Here is a 14,871-nt window from a genome sequence, read left to right as displayed (position 1 = left end):
CAAAATGATTTAGGAGCTTTGTTCTTTGTTCTTTTCTTATCACTCACTAGCTTTATTAGTTTAGCTTTTTCCAAACATGGTTACTGGGAGACATCTATTCTAGTTAGGAAGGGAAAGAAAGATAACATCAAATAAAACTAATGATTGAAATGTTTAACCTTTGTCAGTTTGAAAAGAACCAGAATTGTTTCTCTTTCAACTGGCTAATCTGTAACAGTTTTATAAAGGGATAGGATATAGTTGTATTTCATGGCTTCTATCCGAATGCTTTCTGCTAGTTTTTTTCTTATTTAGGAACTATTAGAACATAATCAGTTTTGTGTACTTACAGAATGTAGTAAAATACTGATAACTGTAAGTTGTTTACTCAGTAGAGCTATTACATGATCAACTGTGAAATTTTGGGTAAGGATCTCTTAGAATGGAAACAATTTAAATTAAGAGGATTTAGTCTGAGTTTCTGGGAATAAATTTCCAAGTATATCTAGAAAGATAAATTGATTTTAAAGAATGTATAACTGATTAATTAAAAACATCATTTTGGAAAACCCATTTATGATCCACTATGAGAGCAGCTTCAAAAAGCCCTCAGGTAGGTGTCAAGCCAAGTGGTGTACAAACAATTTTGCAAGCAGCTAAAAAGACTATTTATAGTGGAGTATAGTGAAAAAAGAAAATACATGTTGCCTGTTTAATTTTGTGCTAACTACTACAATATGTGTCTGTTTTGTTTATTCTCTCGTAGGTATGAGAAAGTGCCAGTCATCTTGGTTGGGAACAAAGTGGACCTGGAAAGTGAGAGAGAAGTGTCGTCCAATGAAGGCAGAGCCCTTGCTGAAGAGTGGGGCTGCCCCTTTATGGAGACTTCTGCTAAGAGTAAAACAATGGTGGACGAACTCTTTGCAGAAATTGTGAGGCAGATGAACTATGCCGCTCAGCCCGACAAAGATGATCCCTGCTGTTCTGCATGTAACATACAATAGCATCCGAATATGGCTGTCCTGTACAGGATTTGCCCAACATCGTAGGCCACAGAAAACTCATCTACAGCAGAGTTTGCAGGATGCGTGGTGTGAATCTACAGAGAACTGCAGCCCTTATTCAGAATTGAGCAGTGACTGTCAGTTGATATCTCTGAGTAACATCTGGGTTCAGTAACTACAGTTTTCACCATTGTCCTCAGTCTCCTGTATGCATCTGCAACTTTAAGGCATAGCTCATCGATCTACAGGGTGATCTCATTTGAAAGCTGTGATGGCATTGTCACTGAGTTGACAGAAGCAACTATTGTATAAATTAGAAATAATCATGAGGGAGAAACCAGAAGAATTCCTATGATCACTTACAATTAAAATATTTTATCTTCTTTAAAACAAATAAGTAAAGGAGAAATATTTTCCTACAAGAGTACTAAATTTCAGGAATTGAGATAGAGCTTCTAACCAATGTATTCCATCAAGTAAGATAATAACAGCTGACCTGCCAACAGCACTACAGGGAGAGATTCTTTGCTCAGCTGACACATTTCTGTTTTTCAAATTTGATGCTTAATTGTAGATGTTATCCTAATTTGTGACATGGAACTAACTCATGCTTCAATCCTTGATAGAGCAAAAGTCAGAACAGGTTGTATAAAAATACAGTCTGGCTTTAGTATTTGTAAATCACCTGCTTTGCCACAGGAAATGGAGGCTTTCACAAGGTTTTGATCAGAATTAAAACCCCAAGACCATCCTCTGTTAACCAAGCAGGGGTGGTCTTTATTACTTTACTGAACAAGAAGGAAGCAACTGTGATGGAAAGAGATTGCCTAGCCTTACTAACAAGAAGCATTTTAGTAGATAAACTAGTACCATCATGTAAGGAAAATGAAGCCATGTTGCATCCATATGTTCCCGTTTGCAGAAACCTCACAGGACAGTACAAATATCTGGCATATTTTTTAGGTTTGTAAATGCAGCAAATTCCTTCTCGCCTTTTAAGGGCTATCGTTGTGGCGTGACCCTTGGCTAACCTGCTTTCAAAATCAAGTTTGCTGTAGCAGAGCTTTATTGCAGGCATTTAAAAAATTGAATAACCATGTGAAATAATTTGGGCTTAAAAGTAGAACATAAATTACAGAGTGGAAGGTAAGGGACAAAAAGCCTTTTATCTTTAATTTTCCTGGAGAATTATATAAAGGTTTTCTTAGAACAATTTTGCCCTGATTATTGAAGTGGCAAATAAAGCTAGAGTGAATATTTTGTTTTGAAAAGGTGCTCAAGCTCTGACGTTTTTTTGGTTTTCATAGCCGTGAAGTATTTATCATTTGCATGACTAATGGCACAGGAAAAACCTATTCATAAGTTTTACAATCAAGTATAGAAGGGTTTTCAACTAACTTCAGAGTTATAAATGCTGAAGAGATTATCTTGACCTGGGCCTCTGGAGATAAATTTGGCCTTCAGAACTGCAATATCACTGAGCCTACGATCTACATACCACCCCACATTTTGTTGGCTTTCACAGTCTTGTGCAAGTAACCTCTGGTCTTACGTGTGTAACTGAAAGAAGAGTGTATGTTTGTGTGTGCATGTGTGTTTATTGTTCCTATGAATTTGGCACAAGTCAGAGATAATTGCCTATACTGAGAATCTATACTGCAGAATATAGTGTATCAAAAACATTTTTTCTTTTAAATTATTGAAGTGTCTTTTATGCATCATTGAAATCATTGGTAGCCCCCCCAAGTGTTTAATAACTGGCATTAAGCTTAGAGGATTAAAAAAAAAGGTTGATAGTATTTTTCATAGAGGAGGGAACTGAGGAGATATGTGGGTGAAACCAGGCCTTGGTTGTCAAAAATCTTTGAATTGTGAATATTTACATTCTTCAGTATGATTTTTTTATAATCCTCAATTACGAAGCACCTTGTTCATAGGACAAAATCTTTTAGCCAATTTTATTGAAACAAATTTCATTATGTAAAAGTTAATTTGATTCAAACATGTAGAGAAACCTAAAATTTCGAAAAGTATGATTTATCTACTGAAGCAGAAATATTTGTTAGTGAATTGGTTGAGTTTTGAACCTCTAACTTCTCAGAATGATTCATAGTTAATAACAATTTATGACAACTAAGATTATGTAGTAGAAATATCTATAAAGATTCCACAGTTTTACATTATAGATTGCTATGCAGATATGAATAACAGGTTAAACAATGTGAATGATATGGCAAAATATAAGATGGAAAAGATTATCTAAAATGGGTTGTAATTGGAAAGGTTTGTATCAGACAGTAAGGTGGGCTTTTACTGTAAAGATGTTAGTAATAGCTGATTTGGCTACTTGATCAGTGTTTCCGCATAGCCCTACGTATTTGGTGACAAGGCCTCAAAGACATCCCAAAACTGGAAATCCTCCTGTGCTTTTACTGTTGGTATCCATCTGGTGTGAGTATAACACAGCTTGAATGAATGTGTTTGTTGAGGTGGCAATAAAAAGCTTAAGAATAGGAAGATTGCATTTGTTGGCACATGAAATATTGGTGGCTACAGAGGAAAGTTGGTGACCTTGGGTCGCTATTTATTTTATGCCCTGATCAGACTAGCAACTAGTTAAGTGAGAGTTTTTCTAACATGCCTTAAAAATATTATGGTTTGATCCAAAGACCCACTTTTTCTTTAGCTATTGTGGTAAGGCTTTCTTTTGTTTTTTTTACTTTTATACAAAGGCAGCATTTTTTTTTTAATTTCTTTCTTTTAATGTTGCAACTTTTTGGTTCTTTTAAGCTGTGATAGTGATGGTAACTGATGCCTTTCATTTGTTCAGTTTACACAAACAAACCAGCATCTGATCAAAAATATTACGTAAAATCTTTTCTTACACTATTGAAAGGTGCTTTGATGATTTTGTCTTTTGGTTTGTAGAATTAGGGCTGAATTTTTGACGCTAATTGCTGCAGTTGCCATCTCTTTTCTGTGGTAATACTACTGATATGCTTTTCTGTATACAGAATGTTGCCTAAGGCTGTCTGGTATTTGTTTTCAAGGGTTTTCCAGTGTGAATGTTGTCAGTGTATGTATGAATATGAAAGTGCTTTGTTTTGTTTTTGCTGTTGGGTCATTTGTTTTGTTTTTTCATTTTTTGTTTTTATCAGTAGTCTTGTGTTAGCACTGAGTAAGCTTTAATTGTCTCCTTAGCCAATCAAATATTAATGACTATGGGGGTCTTTTTTTATTTTAACGTATCATTGTGCATCTATTAAATCTTGATCAGGGTTTCAAGAATGACTGCAGTGGGTTTTGGAAACAGACTTATCATTATTGATTTGAGGTTTCCCAGAGATATAGTTCACAGTTAATTGTTGAGCTCTAATACAACTGACCATTTAAAATTGAACAACAGTTTATTGTTTTGTAACAATGTCAGTTGTTAAACCTTGACATTTCAATTAAAACATGAATTGTAGTTATAACTCAATGCAAATTCAACAGTTGTATTTGGAGTTAAATTATTTTAACAAATAAATTTATTTAATGAAACTCTGGATTTGTTTTGTTTTATTTTGTCCATGCCCATGAGTGAAATGTATTATATACAAAAACAACTAAAAATTGCCATATAATGAATTTAGTACCCCTCACACAGTAACATTTAAGCTGAATTAAATTTAGAATTCATCATATAAAAAGCCAAGTTAGTAGATAATTTGCACATCTTTTAAAAATAAAAATAACATGAAAAAGATTTTAAAATTAGTCATAAATACAAAGTTATAAATGATATTTTATATTTTGTGTGATAGCTGGTTAATTTGAAGCCTGATGCTAAGGTTGACAGAATTGTTCTAGATGATTAAGATACGTTAGCAATATCACTAAAATGTTTCAGTGTCTTTCCAGTGATGGCTTGAAGCTGTCTTTTTGTTTTCAGGTCATGTGGGTCTGAAGGTGCCAGAAGCGAAGGTTGCTGCCAGGCTGTAGGGCCTGCTGATTCTATATGGGGCCCGTGAATGTTGACAGATGCCGTGAATTGCATACAGCCTTCAGCAGCTCTGATAAGGAACCCATTCATCCACTAGGCCAGTTGCAAGGATGCCTTTTGGTTATGTTGCCTTCAAACTGTTGAAATCCCCTGGCCGCATTCCACCAGTTGAGAAGCTTCATTGTTTGAGATTATAAGAATAATTTGAATGAATATAACAGAGGCACTGTAGATGCACTCTCAAATATTTAAAAGAAAATATGCCTATATTTTAGTTAATAAATGTCGTTTGATTAGCTTTATACTCTCATTTAAATTGTGAATTATTGAAACCTATCAAATTCAAATTTGAATTGGGAGAATTTCCTTGAGGCTGACTGAAAAGTAGTATTTTGAAATTCTCCCAAGTTGTGCTGTTTATTGTTTATTAGAGGTCCATGAATAAAAATATAAATAGCTGAAGGAAAAAGGTGCCACCCAGGTTGGAGTCCAGCTGACCTCTAGGATCTATGAAGCAGAGAATATTATCACAGACTCACTCAAAAAGCTGTTGACCTTACCTTTTACTTGTTTCTTAATTTAAAATATATATGCTGCTATTAAATATTAGTAAAACATAGTGGCTCTTCATTTGTTAAATGGGTAATTTCAACTGGTTTTATATTTTTCAGTATCATCTAAATGGTTTTTGTCTACACCCCACACATAGAGTATTGGGTTTTAAAAGATTTTCTGCTCTTCTAGGTAAGGTGCTGTGTTATTCCTTCCTATATTTTCTTAGAACCACTAGTCTTCATGTTACCCTGTAAGGAAGGATTCCTCCAAGACTTATTAGCAGAGGAAGAGGTAAAGGACTCTGCTTGAGAGAGTAAATACAAAGACCTATTTAGTATGCGTGAGTTAGGAAAGAAAGAAACTGAAGGAATGATACTTGGTTTAGTTTATGGGAATTTTTTATAAGATCCTCCCATTTCAAAGATTGGAAAGTATCAAAGATTTCATTGTTATACATTTACATTTTTACATTAATAGTATTTTGGGTATAATTTACCTTTTTACCTTAAAAAAAATCAGGTGTTAGTGAAAAATACAAAAAAGAAAAGGAAAAGTCACCCCAACTTCCGGTTCCCCAAAACAACCATGTTAACAATTAATGTAAATCATTCCAGACATATTTCTATGCAAACATACACATATATACATGGGCCAGTACATAACACACGTAAGTAGAGGAGTGAATAAGTCAATGTTACTTTTGAGAAACTGTGACTCCAAGTACTAAAAATAAAGGTCACACAACTAATAAGGTGGCAGAGTTGAAGTGCACATCTAAACTTCTATCGCTAAATCACCTTTTCCCCACTGTTATTTCTTTTACTTAAATTGAACCCACACATTCCAGGCTCATTGAGCTATTACATATTGAGGGTTACTCCTGTGTCTGGCACTGTGCAACCATACAGATATTTGCATGCACATAAGCCCTGATGTCAAAGACATCCTAGTGTTATCCCCTGCATTTCCCTTTTCTCTCAAGGCAGATACAAAGTAGTCTACTGGCAAGAAATAGTTTGTACTTCCCTCACTTTAACATGCCAGTGCGCCAGTAACCCAGGCTGAGCCAGAGTCCCAGGCACAGCCTCTGCTGAGATTGCTGCTAGCTCCATTGTTTCTTCCCAAGATCCACCAGTCTGAGCTAGTCCATCCTGGGAACCTGTGGTATCTGTGTGATGGGGTGGGTGTGGATGGTAGCACAGGAGGGTTCTGTACTATCTGGGGTTCTGTTAAAGGCTGGGGCTACTGCCTAAGGAAGAATTCAGGCTAAGGGTAAGAGCTGCAAGGGGCAGTGGGGGCACTGAGCCTGTTTGGGAACAGCAGCAAAGTTGATGATACCCAATACTACACTGGAGAATAAATGCTGGCTGGCTCCATGCCTAGAGTTAAATATTAGACATTTTTAGGTTTTAGTGAGATTTTTAGTTAAAAACATCAGGATCAGAAAGTGTTTCCTAAGACCCTCCTGCAAACTGAGAGGAGATGAGTGATTCACAGTTTCTTGGAGTGATTTAAATAAATCATTGTTTACTGGAGAACTACTAACATCAAGACGTTAAATACTATTTAGTGGAGGAACAAGAATTTCTGTAAAGAGTCACAAAATCTGAGTAAGACAGTATAACACATGAAATAAAGAAGTATGAACCAACGCAACCAGGGGCTTAATTTATTTAGTCCGTTGTTAGTCATGTCTATGTGGTAGGAAAGAGATAGCCATGAGTTAGAATCTGTGAATCTACATGCCAGAGGGAGATCCGCTGAGAGGATGTTCCAGCAAATGGACATTGCTTATTTCTTTGATTGTTACCCCAAGTGTGTTCTGAAGAGTTCTTGTACCATGAGATGTTCTGCAGAAAATGATTCTAGACTCAAGTAAGTTTGGGAAACCCTGCATAATACATCTCACATCTTGAAAAAGACCCAAAGAAATTCCACTGATGTCCGGAAACTAATGCCAGGATATTTTCTTCAGATAATAATACGTTAGCACACTCTGGAGCAAAATTTGGGAAATGCTGCTATTATTAATAGATATTTGGCCTCCAAATACTGCTGTAAGAACTCTGTCCAGATAAGGGGATCTGGATCAGTTGTGAGTCCGAGAACTCTTCTGGCCCCTCTAGTCTCTCGAGGGAGGGAGAGAAAGAGGAGGAGAGAGGAGGGGACGAGAGAAGAGGAGCAGGAAGAAGAGAAGAGGAGAGGAGGCAATCTACAGTTGACAGACATTTGGATCATTTCCAGTTTGGGGTCTGTTATAAATAAAGCTGTTATTAACATTCTTGTACATGACTTTTGGTGGACAGACACAGTGCTCACTCCTAGGTCAATATCTAGGAGTGGAATTGCTAAAGATTTGCTTATTTATTGGCTTTGGTAGACATGGATGAATAGTTTTCTTGAGTGGTTGTACCAGTTCACACAAACAGGAAATGTGTGAGACTCCTATTGCACCTGTCACAGGATGGCTTACCTGGGAAGCAGGCTGTGATACAGAGCTTAATGTGCAGGATGTTTATTACAGAGTGTCCTTAGAACCCACAACTCCTGTGGAAGAGAAAAGGAGGAAGTAAGATTGGACATTGAGGGATGCAGGTCCAACAACAACCTGGAGTGGGGCTGGGGGAGTTAGAATGGCCCTCAGAATCACCCCAAGTTGGGCCAGAATGCCTAGTCCCCTCTCCCCTCCCTCCATCAGTGACCTCGGACAAGATGCAGCTGAAGCAATCCCTGAAGGATTGAAAAGTGAAGACCTAGCGTTTTCAGCTGCAACTGGGGCAAAAATCACTTGATTGAAAGGCGATCCAGGTAGCACCTCACAGTTTCTACCAACTTCACACCTCCACACACATACCTGGCACTGTCAGTCTTTCTCGTTTACCATTTCAGTCATTCTGGTGGGTGTGTATTGGTAGGTCATTGTGGATTTGACTTGGTGTTTCTCTAAGGCCAGTATATTCACATGCATATTGGTCATTGGTTATCCTCTTTTGTGAAGTGCTGTTTATGTCTTTTGTTTTATTGAATTAAACAACTCAAAAAGATTTATTTAATCTTTTTCTTATATATATGTGGGAGTCCTTTATATTTTCTGGACACATGTTTATAAATACAGTATACTATGTCAGTCTGAAGCTTGTCTTTTTATACTCTTGTTGGTGTCTTCTGTTATGCAGAAGTTTGTAATTTTAATGAAGTCAATGCATCAATCTTTTCTTTGATGTTTCATTGTTTTTGTGTTCTTTTTATGAAATCTTTGCCTACTTTAGGGTCATTTTTGACCTCCAGTCCCTCAGTGGTATGCTGAGTTGAGTTTGTTGAACAGTGATACACCAACCATCATTAATCAGTCTTTGTTTCTTATTATTGATGAAATATTTAAACATTTAATTAACAGGGCTGGCTTTTGGCCAGCATTTCCCTGAATGTATTTCATCAAGTACTAAGTTGGTGTTGAATAGGAAAAAGGTTTCTCCAGGTTGAGATACACCTGGTTAAACAACGTGAAGCAGGTTCTTGAAGTTTTCAATATCCTGATGTGGATTACGTAACATCATGAGAGATGGGAGATACATTATGTCCCCGAAAGTATTTAACCATAGAATGCTTTTTTCCTCAGAGCATTTCACAGGACTATTACATATTATCTATTATATTTGTGAAGTGCTGTGAAATATATGTATTTATAATGTGTAATATATACATAATATTATATATTTCACAGGACTAGTATATCACAGTTTGGAAAATATATCTCAGGACAAACGGTATGATGTTCTACAAAAAAGATGTTAAGAAAAAACTGAATCCAAGCGTTCATAGTGAAATTAAAAAACAATACTAATAAGGAGGACTGGGCATTTACAGAGGGATACTAGCTAATAGAAGAAAACTGATAAGAGTCAAGAAATCATCATTTTGTAATCTCCCATATAAAAGTAGGTCCAGGCAAGGATCAGAAATGCTAAGACCACTGGGTACAAAGGTTATAGGGAAACAGACATTTACAAAGTACTTCTTAGTTACCAAGGCAAAGAGGTGGCTTTTCAGTGGTGAGATCTGGCTGATACCACCTGAACCAGGTGATCGAACCAAGCACCACCAACAGTGGAGCAAAATCCATCATGGGCCCCACTGAGACACAAAGGGAAGCACACCCCATGTCACGTATGTGGTATTCTTAACCTGAATCTAATCATGGGAAAGCAATCAGGCAAATCCACATCGTGAGACATTCCACAAGAATAGGTTTGGATGCTTCAAAAATAACCCATTCTACTAAGTGAAGTATCCCAAGAATGGAAAAATAAGCACCACATGTTCTCACCAGCAAATTGGTTTCCCTGATCATCACCTAAGTGCACATTTGGGAATAATACCAATTGGGTGTCAGGCAGATGAGGGGGGCGGGATGGGTGTATACCTACATAATGAGTGCGATGCGCACTGTCTGGGGAATGGACACGCTTGAAGCTCTGACTCGGGGGGATGGGGGGGCATGGGCAATATACATAACCTAAACTTTTGTACCCCCATAATAAGCTGAAATAAAAAAAAATGTAAATGTCTTGAAAGACAAAAATAGTGGTGTAGGTAAGGGGCTGTCCTAGATATAAGAGATATTTTTTTTAAAAAAAAAAAAAAAGAAGGAAAAAGAAAACAATGGAAACAATGCCTCCTCACATTTTTCCTGTCCCCTCATCCTTCGCACATGCAATGTAGGTCCATCAGGAAACTTTTATTGCTTATAGAGACTCAGAAGAAGGAAAATGGGCCCTGCCCCTAAATGATTGCATCAAAATCTGTGTGGATCTCTGTAGAACAAGCCAGTCTTTCTCGTGCCCTGGAAATTTGGAAACCTCCTTCTATTACGGATTGTGCTCTACTCCTCTCCCACTGGGAACCACTGGGTTAAACCAGGGTTTCATTGCAAAATAAGTGATGCTTGTAATAGTCACTGCCCAAAGAGCCTGGATTCTGATCTTTTGCTGCCTTGCGGCTGACCAAGACAAACTAAAGAAAGCCTGGTTACCGCTGTCCTGGGCGAAAGCAAGAGCAAATAAGTAACTGCAGCGTTCACCCCCTGAAACTTGAATGGAAGATTTGGGATGGACATCAGTTGGTCCCCTAAACCAATTCAGCTGCTTTACTCTTCCTTCCGGCTCCTGTCCTCTTTTCAGTCCTTCCTTTTGCCTGGTTTGCCAGGAGGACCTTCCGTGGCCCCATGTCGCTGGATTTTCTCCACATCCTAAACACAGACAATTGCTAATTAAGTCATTAACATTATTTCCTTTTGAGAATGATTTTGGCCCGGTGGTTTCCGTGGTGGTTTTTCTCGCAATAAAGATCTTTCAGGGAGGCGAATTAGCTCACTTGAGCAGCTGGCTTCAACAACTGCCTGTGTTCCCCTTTACTACCCAGGGACATGTGATTTGTAACTAAAACAAAAGAAAAGTGCACGAAACTCTTCTCATTCACTCATACCAGTAGTAGTATTCATTGTATACATTTTTTTAATGACCAACTTTTTTCCAGATATCACACACAACAGAACTGATTGCTCAATATTAACTTTAAACTAGGACAATGGTGATTGTCGCTGTTTGCCATAATATCTGTCAGGACTCCTGTGTTGGAACCTCACAGGGCTGCCCATGGCCTTGGGCTCGGGGTTTGGAGGGCACAAGAGCAGGCAGGAAAGGCTGGGACACCGGAACTCAGCTGGAGAGCAAAGGCAGATACTTCTTGGGAAGAAAGAAGGGAGAGTCCTGCAAGGGTAAGAGTTGGCAGGAGTCCTTGGTGGGGAAATGTGATCCTAAGTGGAAAACCGTAAAATGATGGCTCCTCTTCTTACTATTTGAAGGGATTCCAAATAGTAGCAAAAGGATACACCTTTTCTTCTCATTTCTTTCTATCTGCAGAGCTCCTAATGTTCCCTGAAGATGACTGCGTCCTCTTTTCTTTCTTCTTACAATGACTTGTCAGCCCAAGTCCTGAACAAATATTGTCTGACATATTAGCACATCAGGGGCTTAGAAAAATATAATTAAAGGTAAAATGTACTAGAACTGAACAATATAGATACCCTAGTCACTCACTTTTAATTGCATTTGGATGGATTCTCCATTGCCATGGAAACTCTCTACCCTTAGCAAATTTTGGAGGCAGGGATCCAAAGTTTCCCAGTTCTGCATCTTACAGCAATTTCTTGTTCTATTTATGAGTTTAAAAGCTATGCTGAAACTTTCCCTCGGGTTAACATGCAAACTTAGCTGTTGTCAGTTGCTCAAGACAGTTAATATAAAAGGCATTGTTTGCTTTCCATTGGTACAGATTCTTTTATATTCTTTATTGTCTGCAGTTTGGTTGATTGATTAAATGGTTCTGTTCAATATGGTAGTCATTGGCCACATCCACATGTAGCCATTAATATTTATACTAATTAAAATTAAATAGAATTAAAATATAATTGTTCAGTAGCACTAGTCAAATTTCAAGTCTTATTAGCCACATTTTACGTACTCAGTAGTAGCCACAGGTAGGTAGTGGCTACGCATATTGGACAGCAGAGATATAGAACATTTCCATCACTGCAGAAAGTTCTATTAAACAGTACCACATTCAGATAAAAAAATTTGCTTATATATCAGACTTATTCAATTTTATTTGTACAAAGCCAATATTATACGCAGAGCTAGCTTTATGGGTGGGCAATCTGTACAGTCATATATGGCCTCACACTTAGAAGAAACCAGTGCTAAGTTTAATGCTTTGTTGTCGTAATCTTGAAATTCTTAATGATTTTAAACAAGGGCTCTGAATTTATGCAATGAGCTCCTCAAATTATGTAGCCAGTCCTGTACATGTGAGATGGAGCTTGGATGTTGACTTTTTTGTTTCCCTTCCCTTGCAATTGGTTCTTTTTCAGCTGCCTTTAAATTTTTAAAGAGTAAAGAACAGAAGTTAGCACATAGAATAAAATTCTGATGCCTGGAATCCTTCAGGCCTGTGGTCCCCAACCCCCAAGCTACAGACTGGTACCAGTCCGTGGCTTGCTGGGAACCAGGCTGCACAGCAGGAGGTGAGCAGTGGGCAAGTAAGTGAAGCTTCATCAGTATTTACAGCTGCTCCCCATTGCTCACATCACCGCCTGAGCTCCGTCTCCTGTCAGATCAGTGGTGGCATTAGACTCTCATAGGAGCATGAACCCTACTATAAACTGCACATGCGAGGGATCTAGGTTATGTTCCTTATGAGAATCTAATGCCTGACGAGCTGAGGTGGACTGAGGCAGTGGTACTGAGTGGCTGCAAATACAGATTATCATTAGCAGAGAGGTTTGACTGCACGATAAATATAATGTGTTTGAATCATCCTGAAACCATCCCCACCCCACCCCAGTCCACGGAAAAACTATCTTCCATGAAACCGGTCCCCAACAAAAAGGCTGGGGACTGCAGCTTTTGGCCATCTCAACAGAGAACCTCATCAAGTATTCAGCTTTAATAAAGTCTGCTGTCAGGATGATAAAAGCCTAAAACAATGTCCTAGCAATGTCAATATTAAGGAAAATTTCAGGTTCTCTTATTAACAGTAGTTTTCTAGCATGGATTCTGAGTCGCTCACAGTAGAATCCCTTTCTCTCAAGCAGCCTTGCCAGAGCTCATTTTTAAGATTTAGCCTGATTTGTTTTATTCTTCATCCATTCATCCCATTATTCTTGCAATCATTTATTCAAGAAATATGAAGCATTGATTATGTAGGAGACACTGTTATAGGTCTGAATAAAAAATTATGTGGCACACACCTACTGTTGCCATCTGGTATATTATGTGCTGCAATTAATCCAACATTAACAACAGATACAGAAGGACAGTAAAATCAAAGCAGCCTGAGTATCATCAAGGATTTATTAGCTACTCGCCATGTTTCCATGGTCACATTAAAAAAAAAAGGCAGGGTGAATATACAACAATTCCTACCGATTCATGTATTAATATCATGTTATAAAAAGGAAAGCTTCTGGTTCCCCTGATCATCACCTAAGTGCACATTTGGGAATGACACCAATTGGGTATCGGACAGAGGTGGGGGGTGGGGGGCAGGGATGGGTGCATACCTACATGATGAGTGCGATGCGCACTGTCTGGGGAATGGACACGCTTGAAGCTCTGACTCAGGGGGATGGGAGGGCATGGGCAATATATATAGCCTGAACTTTTGTACCCCCATAATAAGCTGCCATAAAATAAATAAAAAAAAGGAAAGCTTCATTCCAAAGCAAATTTTTTTTTTTTTTTTTTTTGCCAAAAATACATACCAACCAGAAAAAGAAAAAATAGCACAGGTAATAGTACTTGTAATAATAATACAATTAATACTAAAGTCATAATCACTTATCTTGGGAACTTATTGCATTATGTGCTTTTCTGAAAAATTTGATTCCCAATTATGTTTGAGTCAAACTAATATTTGCATTGGTGTTGTATTCCCTTAGTTTATATGGTCCACGTATGTATCAAATGACAAAGGGAAAATAGCATGTGATTAAACTGGCCAAGAAAAATTTGTAAAGGCAGAAACATTCATGCTAAGAATTGCAATATCGTATAAAAATTCCTGAATGTTCTTCTCTCCTTTTGATATTTTGGGAAGCTTGCAGAAATGCATACCATATAAGTTTACTAGGAAAAAAGAGCAAAGTGAATATAATAGAAAAATAAGGGGGAAAAAAACACAAGGGTGAACTTGTCTTTCATGATTTCATGCCAAATGGTCCTGTATTTTTGGGAGCCAAATTCTTCATACTTGTTTCTGAGTTCCCTGGCAGCCAAAGCCAAGAGGAAAACAAAACTACACTATTTACAGTGTCCTTGAGATAAAAATAACCAACTCTGCAGATTTGTACCAGATGTTCTTGTGGCTCCTGTGTATAACGTGACAAATAGTACCATCAGCTACCAAGTGGGGACTATTTTGTTGTTAGTCTTGGGATCACTATCACTTGTTTATTCGTTAACATACATTTCTACCAATGTTTAATGTTTATAGAATAATTTTCTGGCTTTTCTATAAAGGGGCAGATTTTGAAACACTCTATTTATAATATTCCAGGAAAAGGAGGGGTTTTGTTTGTTTCAGATTTCAGGCATAGTGACGACACCAACCAATGGGAAGCAATGTTTTGAAATGTAGACAATGAGGAGAGGACTCAAGCGAGGTATTTAGGGGCATGATTATTTTATAGCAGGTCCCCCCTTGGATCTTTCACTGTAGGAAAATGGCTTGGAAGTAAAGAAGAAACAAAAGAAGAGAGGGGTAGGAAGACAGATTAGGGATCAAAGAGTC

At 37.7% G+C, this 14,871-nt stretch overlaps 1 protein-coding gene across 1 annotated transcript in view; it reads left to right on the top strand.

The window, feature by feature from the left end:
- Window positions 1-5,648, top strand: part of RAP2A (RAP2A, member of RAS oncogene family) — a 38,482-nt gene extending 32,834 nt beyond the window's left edge. Inside the window, exon 2 of the mRNA XM_069467083.1 lies at window positions 746-5,648. Coding sequence (XP_069323184.1) covers window positions 746-983 — 238 coding nt within the window. The 3' untranslated portion in view covers window positions 984-5,648. The remainder of the gene's footprint in view (window positions 1-745) is intronic.
- Window positions 5,649-14,871: the final 9,223 nt, after the last annotated feature.

Source organism: Eulemur rufifrons, chromosome 4 (assembly GCF_041146395.1).
Source record: "Eulemur rufifrons isolate Redbay chromosome 4, OSU_ERuf_1, whole genome shotgun sequence".
In the NCBI taxonomy this organism is placed as follows: Eukaryota; Metazoa; Chordata; class Mammalia; order Primates; family Lemuridae; genus Eulemur; species Eulemur rufifrons.
The sequence above is the reverse complement of the archived record's forward strand: the minus strand, read 5'-3'. Positions and strand labels throughout refer to the sequence as shown.